At 40.0% G+C, this 15,477-nt stretch overlaps 1 protein-coding gene across 1 annotated transcript in view; it reads left to right on the top strand.

Annotated features, from left to right (window-relative positions):
- The first annotated feature begins 857 nt into the window (after positions 1-857).
- The window catches only part of LOC5508073 (RYamide receptor), a 91,202-nt gene continuing 76,582 nt past the window's right edge, over positions 858-15,477 (top strand). The window contains exon 1 of the mRNA XM_001628641.3: positions 858-1,908. Coding sequence (XP_001628691.2) covers positions 1,234-1,908 — 675 coding nt within the window. The 5' untranslated portion in view covers positions 858-1,233. The remainder of the gene's footprint in view (positions 1,909-15,477) is intronic.

Below are 15,477 nucleotides of genomic sequence, written 5' to 3'. Positions count from 1 at the left end.
TCTCTAATTGCTATTCTAAAACATATATTTTAGATACAAATATCGAATATTGACATTGTAAATGTGTTTTTTATCAAACAAGACTACGTGCTATTTCGCTCATCACCCTAACACTTTAAAAACACCATCAATTGAGAATGGCGAGATGCCCTCAAGCCTATTACACCTATCCGCCGAGATCTACAAAGAAATGAAATAGGCTTTTTACACGCAACCACATTATATCATTCCTGTTTCCTCTGATAAACTCCGTATTACGGACATCCATTTCCATCGCACGGCGGTCGAGTCATGAGTCCCACATAGGCACTCACTAAGGGCCGACTTTCACCTCTTTGACGTCAATCGGTTGTAGGGCTTCACAAACAAGGATTCCAGTTTACGTGAGAAGTGATGCTCTATTGACGTTTAGTCCCATTTGGATATCCATGAGACCTCTCCCTTCTTGTGACCTACTTTTGAGAATGGAAATATCAAATTCAGATAAGAAAGTGTGTGGCTATTTCATTAGCTAAATACCTGCTATCTTAAACACTGGACCAAGAATATTTCGCTTTTTCTATTACAACACCAATATTAAGCATAATGATTATCTAGTTTATTGGAGAAGGCGTCATTATTGCAAACTATGATATTTTTCTAGGCACGTTTTTATCTCCGCCCTCTGCAGCATTAAAATCAAATGTTGTTTGATTTATTTTCGGTGATTTTGCTTTTAAAGTGCGCTCTCGTCAACCCGGCGACAAAACCCCGGATACCTGGCCAATCAAGTCGACAATGATACATTCCCTTATTCCCGTCGCTATGGTGACGCTAGAGAAACGTGTCCTTTAAAAGTTCCAGCAGTTTCTAAATAAAAAGAATGGTATTAGTCGAACACTATAACAGGACACGGCATTTTGCCCTATGGCGCGACCATCTGGCATGTGTTTTGTCCCTTATATCTCTTCATTTTCATTTGTATTTCTCAGGAAGCGGTCTTACAATACTTGTCCGTAGAGTAATCACTTGACGCAAGACTCGCTCGAGTTCGGAGGTATTAGCGCATCATTCACCTTCCAAATATCCAAGTCTTCAACACGGGCCTCCCTGGCAGTAGAATTACAACGCCTATCACGACACAAGTACTTGGGGGAGCTATTTGACACCATAAGCACACAAATTACCTTCCAAAAATTCAAGTCTATAATTGGTACTAAGTGCAAGCTGGAACAAAAGATAACCTAAAATATAATGAATGAATCGGACTATTTTAATAACAAGACCTACTGGCGAGGACCTCGAGACACGGTGCAAGGACTCGTCATAAAGACCTTCGCTCTGAGTTCAATCTCGCTAATCGCCATTCTCGGAAACGTGCTCGTCATTGCAGCTGTTTATCGCGTTCCGCGCATGCGCACAGTCACTAATTATCTCATTGTAAATCTCGCCACCGCAGATCTTCTATACGTCTTGATTGACGTGCCGCCATTTTATTTGGAAATCTTTAACATGTTCGAGTGGTGTTTGGAGACATATATCCGAAGCATCTATTTCTGTAAAGTGGTTAACTTCGGCCAGTGTCTGTTGGTTTCGACTTCCGTCTTAACATTAGCGTGTATCGCCGCTGATCGATACTTTGCTATTGTTCGCCCTCTCAAGCGAATTCTGACAAAGCCTGTTTTCCGTTGGCTCGTCCCAGTCGTCTGGGTTATATCAGCAGGCCTTGCTACACCGATATTGTACGCGTATCGTGTGATTAACTATCAAGGTTACTTTGTATGCAGTGAGGAATGGGGACCCGGCCTCGATGTGGTGCAAACGTCCCGGATTTACACATTAGTGTTATTTGTTGTTGGGTACTGTGTACCGTTTGTTGTCATGGCAACCATGTACTCCATCATGTTCACAAAGCTGTGGGTGCGAAAGGTACGTATTTCACTGTTCGATACCATAGCAACACTGCAGTAGCCGTTTCCAGATAATGGGTGCCCTGTGGTGTTTGATCATGAAAGCGAGGCTTTGGTAACTGCGTGTCTGTTTTCTGGCGTCATGAAACTTTTACAACTATTTTTTTACCAGTATCGCATTCCATACACTTTTACCGAGATATGTCCCTTTACCTTCCAGCTGCGTAGCCGCTGAAAGGCACTTTCAAGGCATTTTCTCCTGTATTTTAGATAATGTCTTTTACATTTACTGAATTTTTGGCTGCTGAAAGGGGGCCGGGCCCCCTTGGCCAGCCCCTGGCCACGCCCCTGCCTCTTGATAAAATAGATTTATTTAAACGCTCCAGTACATACTGAGCTCGTTCGCGAAGGGAACAAGGAAGAGACAGGGTTGGTGAAAAATGGCTATGCCATAGAAATAACAGGTGTTTACATCATCTACTTTACAATCATATGAGATTAAAGTATCGAAGCGCCAGCCCTGAGCGAAGGTGGAGGCAGAAACTCGCCTACTATGGATAAAACCATGTCACAGTGACAAAAGTATGAGGCTGCAATGGGTAAAAGGCGATAACTTGTGTAAATAGAACCCGGAGTATTGAAGAGGTGACTTGCACAAACTGGGCAAGTGGTTATCGGCCAATAGGAAGAATGTAACCATCCAACACCCTCAGCATTATGCTCAAGTCACCGGAAGTGCTCAATACGGGGCTATTTTTGCCATATATTTAAATTATAAAACTTTTCATATACAAAAAGATGCAAGAAGCTAGTAAATAGACACCGACAAAGCCTCGCTTTCCTGTCCGAACAGCCTTCGATCATCAAAAGTCCACATCCTAGATATGCGTGTGTTCGTAGGCTATGAAACCCTACGCAAATGAGATTATTTGTTTTAATGAACATAGCTAAATTCACTTGTATAGTTGTGAAATGCTGTGAAACCTAAAATAGCAAACCCAAACTGGTATGATGCTAAACCCAAACTGGTATAATAGTAAACCCATACTGGTATGACGGCAAACCGATACTGGTATGATAGCAAACCCTACTGGTATGATAGTAAACACTACTGGTATGATAGTAAACCCAAACTGGTATGATAGTAAACCCATACTGGTATGATAGCAAACCCATAATGGTATGATAGTAAACCCATACTGGTATGATAGTAAGCCCATACTGGTATGATAGTAAGCCCATACTGGTATGATAGTAAGCCCATACTGGTATGATAGTAAACCCATACTGGTATGATAGCAAACCCATAATGGTATGATAGTAAACCCATACTGGTATGATAGTAAGCCCATACTGGTATGATAGTAAACCCATACTGGTATGATAGTAAGCCCATACTGGTATGATAGTAAGCCCATACTGGTATGATAGTAAGCCCATACTGGTATGATAGTAAGCCCATACTGGTATGATAGTAAGCCCATACTGGTAGCAAACCCATACTGGTATGATAGTAAACCCATACTGGTATGATAGTAAACCCATACTGGTATAATAGAAAACCCATACTGGTATGATAGCAAACCAATACTGGTATGATAGTAAGCCCATACTGGTATGATAGTAAGCCCATACTCGTATGATAGTAAGCCCATACTGGTATGATAGCAAACCCATACTGGTATGATAGTAAACCCATACTGGTATGATAGTAAACCCATACTGGTATAATAGCAAACCCATACTGGTATGATAGCAAACCCATACTGGTATGATAGCAAACCCATACTGGTATGATAGTAAACCCTACTGGTATGATGGTAAACCCATACTGGTATGATGCATATTCCATACTGGTATGATAGTAAACCCATACTGGTATGTAAACCCATACTGGTATGATGGCAAACCCATACTGGTATGATAGTAAGCCCATACTGGTATAATAGTAAGCCCATACTGGTATGATAGTAAGCCCATACTGGTATGATAGTAAGCCCATACTGGTATAATAGTAAGCCCATACTGGTATGATAGTAAGCCCATACTGGTATGATAGTAAACCCATACTGGTGTGATAGTAAGCCCATACTGGTATGATAGCAAACCCATACTGGTATGATAGTAAGCCCATACTGGTATGATAGTAAGCCCATACTGGTATGATAGCAAACCCATACTGGTATGATAGTAAACCCATACTGGTATAATAGCAAACCCATACTGGTATGATAGCAAACCCAAACTGGTATGATAGCAAACCCATACTGGTATGATAGTAAACCCTACTGGTATGATAGTAAACCCATACTGGTATGATAGCATATTCCATACTGGTATGATAGTAAACCCATACTGGTATGTAAACCCATACTGGTATGATGGCAAACCCATACTGGTATGATAGTAAACCCTACTGGTATGATAGTAAACCCTACTGGTATGATAGTAAACCCTACTGGTATGATAGTAAACCCTATTGGTATGATAGTAAACCCTACTGGTATGATAGCAAACCTATACGGGTATGATAGCAAACCCATACTGGTATGATAGTAAACCCATACTGGTATGATAGCAAACCCATACTGGTATGATAGCAAACCCATACTGGTATGATAGTAAACCCTACTGGTATGATGGCAAACCCATACTGGTATGATAGTAAACCCTACTGGTATGATGGCAAACCCATACTGGTATGATAGTAAGCCCATACTGGTATGATAGTAAGCCCATACTGGTATGATAGCAAACCCTACTGGTATGATAGTAAACCCATAATGGTATGATAGCAAACCCATACTGGTATGATGGCAAACCCATACTGCTATGACAGCAAACCCATACTGGTATGATGGCAAACCCATACTGGTATGATGGCAAACCCATACTGGTATGATAGCAAACCCATACTGGTATGATGGCAAACCCATACTGGTATGATAGTAAACCCTACTGGTATGATGGCAAACCCATACTGGTATGATGGCAAACCCATACTGGTATGATGGCAAACCCATACTGGTATGATATTAAACCCATACTGGTATGATAGCAAACCCATACTGGTATGATGGCAAACCAATACTGGTATGATGGCAAACCCATACTGGTATGATGGCAAACCCATACTGGTATAATGGCAAACCCATACTGGTATGATAGCAAACTCATACTGGTATGATAGTAAACCCATACTGGTATGATAGTAAACCCATACTGGTATGATAGCAAACCCATACTGGTATGATAGCAAACCCATACTGGTATGATAGCAAAACCATACTGCTATGATGGTAAACCCTACTGGTATGATAGTAAACCCTACTGGTATGATAGTAAACCCATACTGGTATGATGGCAAACCCATACTGGTATGATAGCAATCATATAATGGTATGATAGTAAACCCATACTGGTATGATAGTAAACCCATACTGGTATGATAGCAAACCCATACTGGTATGATAGCAAACCCATACTGGTATGATAGCAAACCCATACTGGTATGATAGCAAACACAATACTGCTATGATGGTAAACCCTACTGGTATGATAGTAAACCCTACTGGTATGATAGTAAACCCATACTGGTATGATGGCAAACCCATACTGGTATGATAGCAAACCCATAATGGTATGATAGTAAACCCATACTGGTATGATAGTAAACCCATACTGGTATGATAGTAAACCCATACTGGTATGATAGCAAACACATACTGGTATGATGGCAAACCAATACTGGTATGACGGCAAACCCATACTGGTATGATGGCAAACCCATACTGGTATGATGGCAAACCCATACTGGTATGAAAGCAAACCCATACTGGTATGATGGAAAACCCATACTGGTATGATGGCAAACCCATACTGGTATAATAGCAAACCCATACTGGTATGACGGCAAAACAAAACTGGTATGATAGCAAACCCATACTGGTATGATGGCAAACCCATACTGGTATGATAGTAAACCCTACTGGTATGATAGCAAACCCATACTGGTATGATAGTAAACCCATACTGGTATGATAGTAAACCCATACTGGTATGATAGTAAACCCATACTGGTATGATAGTAAACCCATACTGGTATGATGGCAAACCCATACTGGTATGATAGCAAACCCATACTGCTATGATAGTAAACCCTACTGGTATGATAGTAAACCCTACTGGTATGATAGTAAACCCATACTGGTATGATGGCAAACCCATACTGATATGATAGCAAACCCATAATGGTATGATAGTAAACCCATACTGGTATGATAGTAAACCCATACTGGTATGATAGCAAACCCATACTGGTATGATAGCAAACCCATACTGGTATGATAGCAAACACAATACTGCTATGATGGTAAACCCTACTGGTATGATAGTAAACCATACTGGTATGATAGTAAACCCATACTGGTATGATGGCAAACCCATACTGGTATGATAGCAAACCCATAATGGTATGATAGTAAACCCATACTGGTATGATAGTAAACCCATACTGGTATGATAGCAAACCATACTGGTATGATAGCAAACTTATACTGGTATGATAGTAAACCCATACTGGTATAATAGTAAACCCATACTGGTATGATAGCAAACCCATACTGGTATGATAGCAAACCCATACTGGTATGATAGCAAACCCATACTGCTATGATGGTAAAACCTACTGGTATGATAGTAAACCCTACTGGTATGATAGTAAACCCTACTGGTATGATGGCAAACCCATACTGGTATGAAAGCAAACCCATACTGGTATGATGGAAAACCCATACTGGTATGATGGCAAACCCATACTGGTATAATAGCAAACCCATACTGGTATGACGGCAAAACAAAACTGGTATGATAGCAAACCCATACTGGTATGATGGCAAACCCATACTGGTATGATAGTAAACCCTACTGGTATGATAGCAAACCCATACTGGTATGATAGTAAACCCATACTGGTATGATAGTAAACCCATACTGGTATGATAGTAAACCCATACTGGTATGATAGTAAACCCATACTGGTATGATGGCAAACCCATACTGGTATGATAGCAAACCCATACTGCTATGATAGTAAACCCTACTGGTATGATAGTAAACCCTACTGGTATGATAGTAAACCCATACTGGTATGATGGCAAACCCATACTGGTATGATAGCAAACCCATAATGGTATGATAGTTAACCCATACTGGTATGATAGTAAACCCATACTGGTATGATAGCAAACCCATACTGGTATGATAGCAAACCCATACTGGTATGATAGCAAACCCATACTGGTATGATAGCAAACACAATACTGCTATGATGGTAAACCCTACTGGTGTGATAGTAAACCCTACTGGTATGATAGTAAACCCATACTTGTATGATGGCAAACCCATACTGGTATGATAGCAAACCCGTAATGGTATGATAGTAAACCCATACTGGTATGATAGCAAACCCATACTGGTATGATAGCAAACCCATACTGGTATGATAGCAAACCCATACTGCTATGATGGTAAACCCTACTGGTATGATAGTAAACCCTACTGGTATGATAGTAAACCCATACTGGTATGATGGCAAACCCATACTGGTATGATAGCAAACCCATAATGGTATGATAGTAAACCCATACTGGTATGATGGCAAACCCATACTGGTATCATGGCAAACCCATACTGGTATGATAGCAAACTCGTACTGGTATGATAGTAAACCCATACTGGTATGATAGCAAACCCATACTGCTATGATGGTAAACCCATACTGGTATGATAGCAAACCCATACTGGTATCATAGCAAACCCATATTGGTATGATAGCAAACCCATACTGCTATGATGGTAAACCCATACTGGTATGATAGTAAACCCATACTGGTATGATAGCAAACCCATACTGGTATGATAGCAAACCCATACTGGTATGATAGTAAACCCATACTGGTATGATAGTAAACCCATACTGGTATGATAGCAAACCCATAATGGTATGATAGTAAACCCATACTGGTATGATAGGAAACCCATACTGGTATGATAGCAAACCCATACTGGTATGATAGTAAACCCATACTGGTATAATAGTAAACCCATACTGGTATGATAGCAAACCCATACTGGTATGATAGCAAACCCATACTGGTATGATAGCAAACCCATACTGCTATGATGGTAAACCCTACTGGTATGATAGTAAACCCTACTGGTATGATAGTAAACCCATACTGGTATGATGGCAAACCCATACTGGTATGATAGCAAACCCATAATGGTATGATAGTAAACCCATACTGGTATGATAGTAAACCCATACTGGTATGATAGCAAACCCATACTGGTATGATAGCAAACCCTTACTGGTATGATAGCAAACCCATACTGGTATGATAGCAAACACAATACTGCTATGATGGTAAACCCTACTGGTGTGATAGTAAACCCTACTGGTATGATAGTAAACCCATACTGGTATGATGGCAAACCCATACTGGTATGATAGCAAACCCATAATGGTATGATAGTAAACCCATACTGGTATGATAGCAAGCCCATACTGGTATGATAGCAAACCCATACTGGTATGATAGCAAACCCATACTGCTATGATGGTAAACCCTACTGGTATGATAGTAAACCCTACTGGTATGATAGTAAACCCATACTGGTATGATGGCAAACCCATACTGGTATGATAGCAAACCCATAATGGTATGATAGTAAACCCATACTTGTATGATAGTAAACCCATACTGGTATGATAGCAAACCCATACTGGTATGATAGCAAACCCATACTGGTATGATGGAAAACCCATACTGGTATGATGGCAAACCCATACTGGTATAATAGCAAACCCATACTGGTATGACGGCAAAACAAAACTGGTATGATAGCAAACCCATACTGGTATGATGGCAAACCCATACTGGTATGATAGTAAACCCTACTGGTATGATAGCAAACCCATACTGGTATGATAGTAAACCCATACTGGTATGATAGTAAACCCATACTGGTATGATAGTAAACCCATACTGGTATGATAGTAAACCCATACTGGTATGATGGCAAACCCATACTGGTATGATAGCAAACCCATACTGCTATGATAGTAAACCCTACTGGTATGATAGTAAACCCTACTGGTATGATAGTAAACCCATACTGGTATGATGGCAAACCCATACTGATATGATAGCAAACCCATAATGGTATGATAGTAAACCCATACTGGTATGATAGTAAACCCATACTGGTATGATAGCAAACCCATACTGGTATGATAGCAAACCCATACTGGTATGATAGCAAACACAATACTGCTATGATGGTAAACCCTACTGGTATGATAGTAAACCATACTGGTATGATAGTAAACCCATACTGGTATGATGGCAAACCCATACTGGTATGATAGCAAACCCATAATGGTATGATAGTAAACCCATACTGGTATGATAGTAAACCCATACTGGTATGATAGCAAACCATACTGGTATGATAGCAAACTTATACTGGTATGATAGTAAACCCATACTGGTATAATAGTAAACCCATACTGGTATGATAGCAAACCCATACTGGTATGATAGCAAACCCATACTGGTATGATAGCAAACCCATACTGCTATGATGGTAAAACCTACTGGTATGATAGTAAACCCTACTGGTATGATAGTGAACCCATACTGGTATGATGGCAAACCCATACTGGTATGAAAGCAAACCCATACTGGTATGATGGAAAACCCATACTGGTATGATGGCAAACCCATACTGGTATAATAGCAAACCCATACTGGTATGACGGCAAAACAAAACTGGTATGATAGCAAACCCATACTGGTATGATGGCAAACCCATACTGGTATGATAGTAAACCCTACTGGTATGATAGCAAACCCATACTGGTATGATAGTAAACCCATACTGGTATGATAGTAAACCCATACTGGTATAATAGTAAACCCATACTGGTATGATAGTAAACCCATACTGGTATGATGGCAAACCCATACTGGTATGATAGCAAACCCATACTGCTATGATAGTAAACCCTACTGGTATGATAGTAAACCCTACTGGTATGATAGTAAACCCATACTGGTATGATGGCAAACCCATACTGGTATGATAGCAAACCCATAATGGTATGATAGTAAACCCATACTGGTATGATAGTAAACCCATACTGGTATGATAGCAAACCCATACTGGTATGATAGCAAACCCATACTGGTATGATAGCAAACCCATACTGGTATGATAGCAAACACAATACTGCTATGATGGTAAACCCTACTGGTGTGATAGTAAACCCTACTGGTATGATAGTAAACCCATACTGGTATGATGGCAAACCCATACTGGTATGATAGCAAACCCGTAATGGTATGATAGTAAACCCATACTGGTATGATAGCAAACCCATACTGGTATGATAGCAAACCCATACTGGTATGATAGCAAACCCATACTGCTATGATGGTAAACCCTACTGGTATGATAGTAAACCCTACTGGTATGATAGTAAACCCATACTGGTATGATGGCAAACCCATACTGGTATGATAGCAAACCCATAATGGTATGATAGTAAACCCATACTGGTATGATGGCAAACCCATACTGGTATCATGGCAAACCCATACTGGTATAATAGCAAACTCATACTGGTATGATAGTAAACCCATACTGGTATGATAGCAAACCCATACTGCTATGATGGTAAACCCATACTGGTATGATAGCAAACCCATACTGGTATCATAGCAAACCCATATTGGTATGATAGCAAACCCATACTGCTATGATGGTAAACCCATACTGGTATGATAGTAAACCCATACTGGTATGATAGCAAACCCATACTGGTATGATAGCAAACCCATACTGGTATGATAGTAAACCCATACTGGTATGATAGTAAACCCATACTGGTATGATAGCAAACCCATAATGGTATGATAGTAAACCCATACTGGTATGATAGGAAACCCATACTGGTATGATAGCAAACCCATACTGGTATGATAGTAAACCCATACTGGTATAATAGTAAACCCATACTGGTATGATAGCAAACCCATACTGGTATGATAGCAAACCCATACTGGTATGATAGCAAACCCATACTGCTATGATGGTAAACCCTACTGGTATGATAGTAAACCCTACTGGTATGATAGTAAACCCATACTGGTATGATGGCAAACCCATACTGGTATGATAGCAAACCCATAATGGTATGATAGTAAACCCATACTGGTATGATAGTAAACCCATACTGGTATGATAGCAAACCCATACTGGTATGATAGCAAACCCTTACTGGTATGATAGCAAACCCATACTGGTATGATAGCAAACACAATACTGCTATGATGGTAAACCCTACTGGTGTGATAGTAAACCCTACTGGTATGATAGTAAACCCATACTGGTATGATGGCAAACCCATACTGGTATGATAGCAAACCCATAATGGTATGATAGTAAACCCATACTGGTATGATAGCAAGCCCATACTGGTATGATAGCAAACCCATACTGGTATGATAGCAAACCCATACTGCTATGATGGTAAACCCTACTGGTATGATAGTAAACCCTACTGGTATGATAGTAAACCCATACTGGTATGATGGCAAACCCATACTGGTATGATAGCAAACCCATAATGGTATGATAGTAAACCCATACTTGTATGATAGTAAACCCATACTGGTATGATAGCAAACCCATACTGGTATGATAGCAAACCCATACTGGTATGATAGCAAACCCATACTGGTAGGATAGCAAACCCATACTGGTATGATAGCAAACCCATACTGCTATGATGGTAAACCCATACTGGTATGATAGCAAACCCATACTGGTATAATAGCAAACCCATACTGGTATGATAGCAAACCCATACTGCTATGATGGTAAACCCATACTGGTATGATAGTAAACCCATACTGGTATGATAGTAAACCCATACTGGTATGATAGCAAACCTATACTGGTATGATAGCAAACCCATACTGGTATGATAGCAAACCCATACTGGTATGATAGCAAACCCATACTGCTATGATGGTAAACCCTACTGGTATGATAGTAAACCCTACTGGTATGATAGTAAACCCATACTGGTATGATGGCAAACCCATACTGGTATGATAGCAAACCCATAATGGTATGATAGCAAACCCATACTGGTATGACGGCAAACCCATACTGGTATGATGGCAAACCCATACTGGTATGATAGCAAACCCATAATGGTATGATAGTAAACCCATACTGGTATGATAGCAAACCCATAATGGTATGATAGTAAACCCATACTGGTATGATAGCAAGCCCATACTGGTATGATAGCAAACCCATACTGGTATGATAGCAAACCCATACTGGTATGATAGTAAACCCATACTGGTATGATAGTAAACCCATACTGGTATGATAGCAAACCCATAATGGTATGATAGTAAATCCATACTGGTATGATGGCAAACCCATACTGGTATAATGGCAAACCCATACTGGTATAATAGCAAACTCATACTGGTATGATAGTAAACCCATACTGGTATAATAGTAAACCCATACTGGTATGATAGCAAACCCATACTGGTATGATAGCAAACCCATACTGGTATGATAGCAAACCCATACTGCTATGATGGTAAACCCTACTGGTATGATAGTAAACCCTACTGTTATGATAGTAAACCCATACTGGTATGATGGCAAACCAATACTGGTATAATAGCAAACCCATAATGGTATGATAGTAAACCCATACTGGTATGATAGTAAACCCATACTGGTATGATAGCAAACCTATACTGGTATGATAGCAAACCCATACTGGTATGATAGCAAGCCCATACTGGTATGATAGCAAACACAATACTGCTATGATGGTAAACCCTACTGGTATGATAGTAAACCCTACTGGTATGATAGTAAACCCATACTGGTATGATGGCAAACCCATACTGGTATGATAGCAAACCCATAATGGTATGATAGTAAACCCATACTGGTATGATAGTAAACCCATACTGGTATGATAGTAAACCCATACTGGTATGATAGCAAACCCATACTGGTATGATGGCAAACCAATACTGGTATGACGGCAAACCCATACTGGTATGATGGCAAACCCATAATGGTATGATAGTAAACCCATACTGGTATGATAGTAAACCCATACTGGTATGATGGCAAACCCATACTGGTATGATAGCAAACCCTTACTGGTATGATAGCAAACCCATACTGGTATGATAGCAAACACAATACTGCTATGATGGTAAACCCTACTGGTGTGATAGTAAACCCTACTGGTATGATAGTAAACCCATACTGGTATGATGGCAAACCCATACTGGTATGATAGCAAACCCATAATGGTATGATAGTAAACCCATACTGGTATGATAGCAAGCCCATACTGGTATGATAGCAAACCCATACTGGTATGATAGCAAACCCATACTGCTATGATGGTAAACCCTACTGGTATGATAGTAAACCCTACTGGTATGATAGTAAACCCATACTGGTATGATGGCAAACCCATACTGGTATGATAGCAAACCCATAATGGTATGATAGTAAACCCATACTTGTATGATAGTAAACCCATACTGGTATGATAGCAAACCCATACTGGTATGATAGCAAACCCATACTGGTATGATAGCAAACCCATACTGGTAGGATAGCAAACCCATACTGGTATGATAGCAAACCCATAATGGTATGATAGTAAACCCATACTGGTATGATAGCAAACCCATACTGGTATGATAGTAAGCCCATACTGGTATGATAGCAAACCCATACTGGTATGATAGCAAACCCATACTGGTATGATAGTAAACCCTACTGGTATGATGGCAAACCCATACTGGTATGATGGCAAACCCATACTGGTATGATGGCAAACCCATACTGGTATGATATTAAACCCATACTGGTATGATAGCAAACCCATACTGGTATGATGGCAAACCAATACTGGTATGATGGCAAACCCATACTGGTATGATAGCAAACCCATACTGGTATGATAGCAAACCCAAACTGGTATGATAGTAAGCCCATACTGGTATGATGGCAAACCCATACTGGTATGATAGTAAACCCATACTGGTATGATGGCAAACCCATACTGGTATGATAGCAAACCCATAATGGTATGATAGTAAACCCATACTGGTATGATAGCAAACCCATAATGGTATGATAGTAAACCCATACTGGTATGATAGCAAACCCATACTGGTATGATAGCAAACCCATACTGGTATGATAGCAAACCCATACTGGTATGATAGTAAACCCATACTGGTATGATAGTAAACCCATACTGGTATGATAGCAAACCCATAATGGTATGATAGTAAACCCATACTGGTATGATGGCAAACCCATACTGGTATAATGGCAAACCCATACTGGTATGATAGCAAACTCATACTGGTATGATAGCATATTCCATACTGGTATGATAGTAAACCCATACTGGTATGTAAACCCATACTGGTATGATGGCAAACCCATACTGGTATGATAGTAAACCCTACTGGTATGATAGTAAACCCTACTGGTATGATAGTAAACCCTACTGGTATGATAGTAAACCCTATTGGTATGATAGTAAACCCTACTGGTATGATAGCAAACCTATACGGGTATGATAGCAAACCCATACTGGTATGATAGTAAACCCATACTGGTATGATAGCAAACCCATACTGGTATGATAGCAAACCCATACTGGTATGATAGTAAACCCTACTGGTATGATGGCAAACCCATACTGGTATGATAGTAAACCCTACTGGTATGATGGCAAACCCATACTGGTATGATAGTAAGCCCATACTGGTATGATAGTAAGCCCATACTGGTATGATAGCAAACCCTACTGGTATGATAGTAAACCCATAATGGTATGATAGCAAACCCATACTGGTATGATGGCAAACCCATACTGCTATGACAGCAAACCCATACTGGTATGATGGCAAACCCATACTGGTATGATGGCAAACCCATACTGGTATGATAGCAAACCCATACTGGTATGATGGCAAACCCATACTGGTATGATAGTAAACCCTACTGGTATGATGGCAAACCCATACTGGTATGATGGCAAACCCATACTGGTATGATGGCAAACCCATACTGGTATGATATTAAACCCATACTGGTATGATAGCAAACCCATACTGGTATGATGGCAAACCAATACTGGTATGATGGCAAACCCATACTGGTATGATGGCAAACCCATACTGGTATAATGGCAAACCCATACTGGTATGATAGCAAACTCATACTGGTATGATAGTAAACCCATACTGGTATGATAGTAAACCCATACTGGTATGATAGCAAACCCATACTGGTATGATAGCAAACCCATACTGGTATGATAGCAAAACCATACTGCTATGATGGTAAACCCTACTGGTATGATAGTAAACCCTACTGGTATGATAGTAAACCCATACTGGTATGATGGCAAACCCATACTGGTATGATAGCAAACATATAA

This window comes from Nematostella vectensis, chromosome 5, assembly GCF_932526225.1.
Source record: "Nematostella vectensis chromosome 5, jaNemVect1.1, whole genome shotgun sequence".
Taxonomy (NCBI): domain Eukaryota; kingdom Metazoa; phylum Cnidaria; class Anthozoa; order Actiniaria; family Edwardsiidae; genus Nematostella; species Nematostella vectensis.
This window is presented reverse-complemented; position numbering and strand designations above follow the sequence as displayed.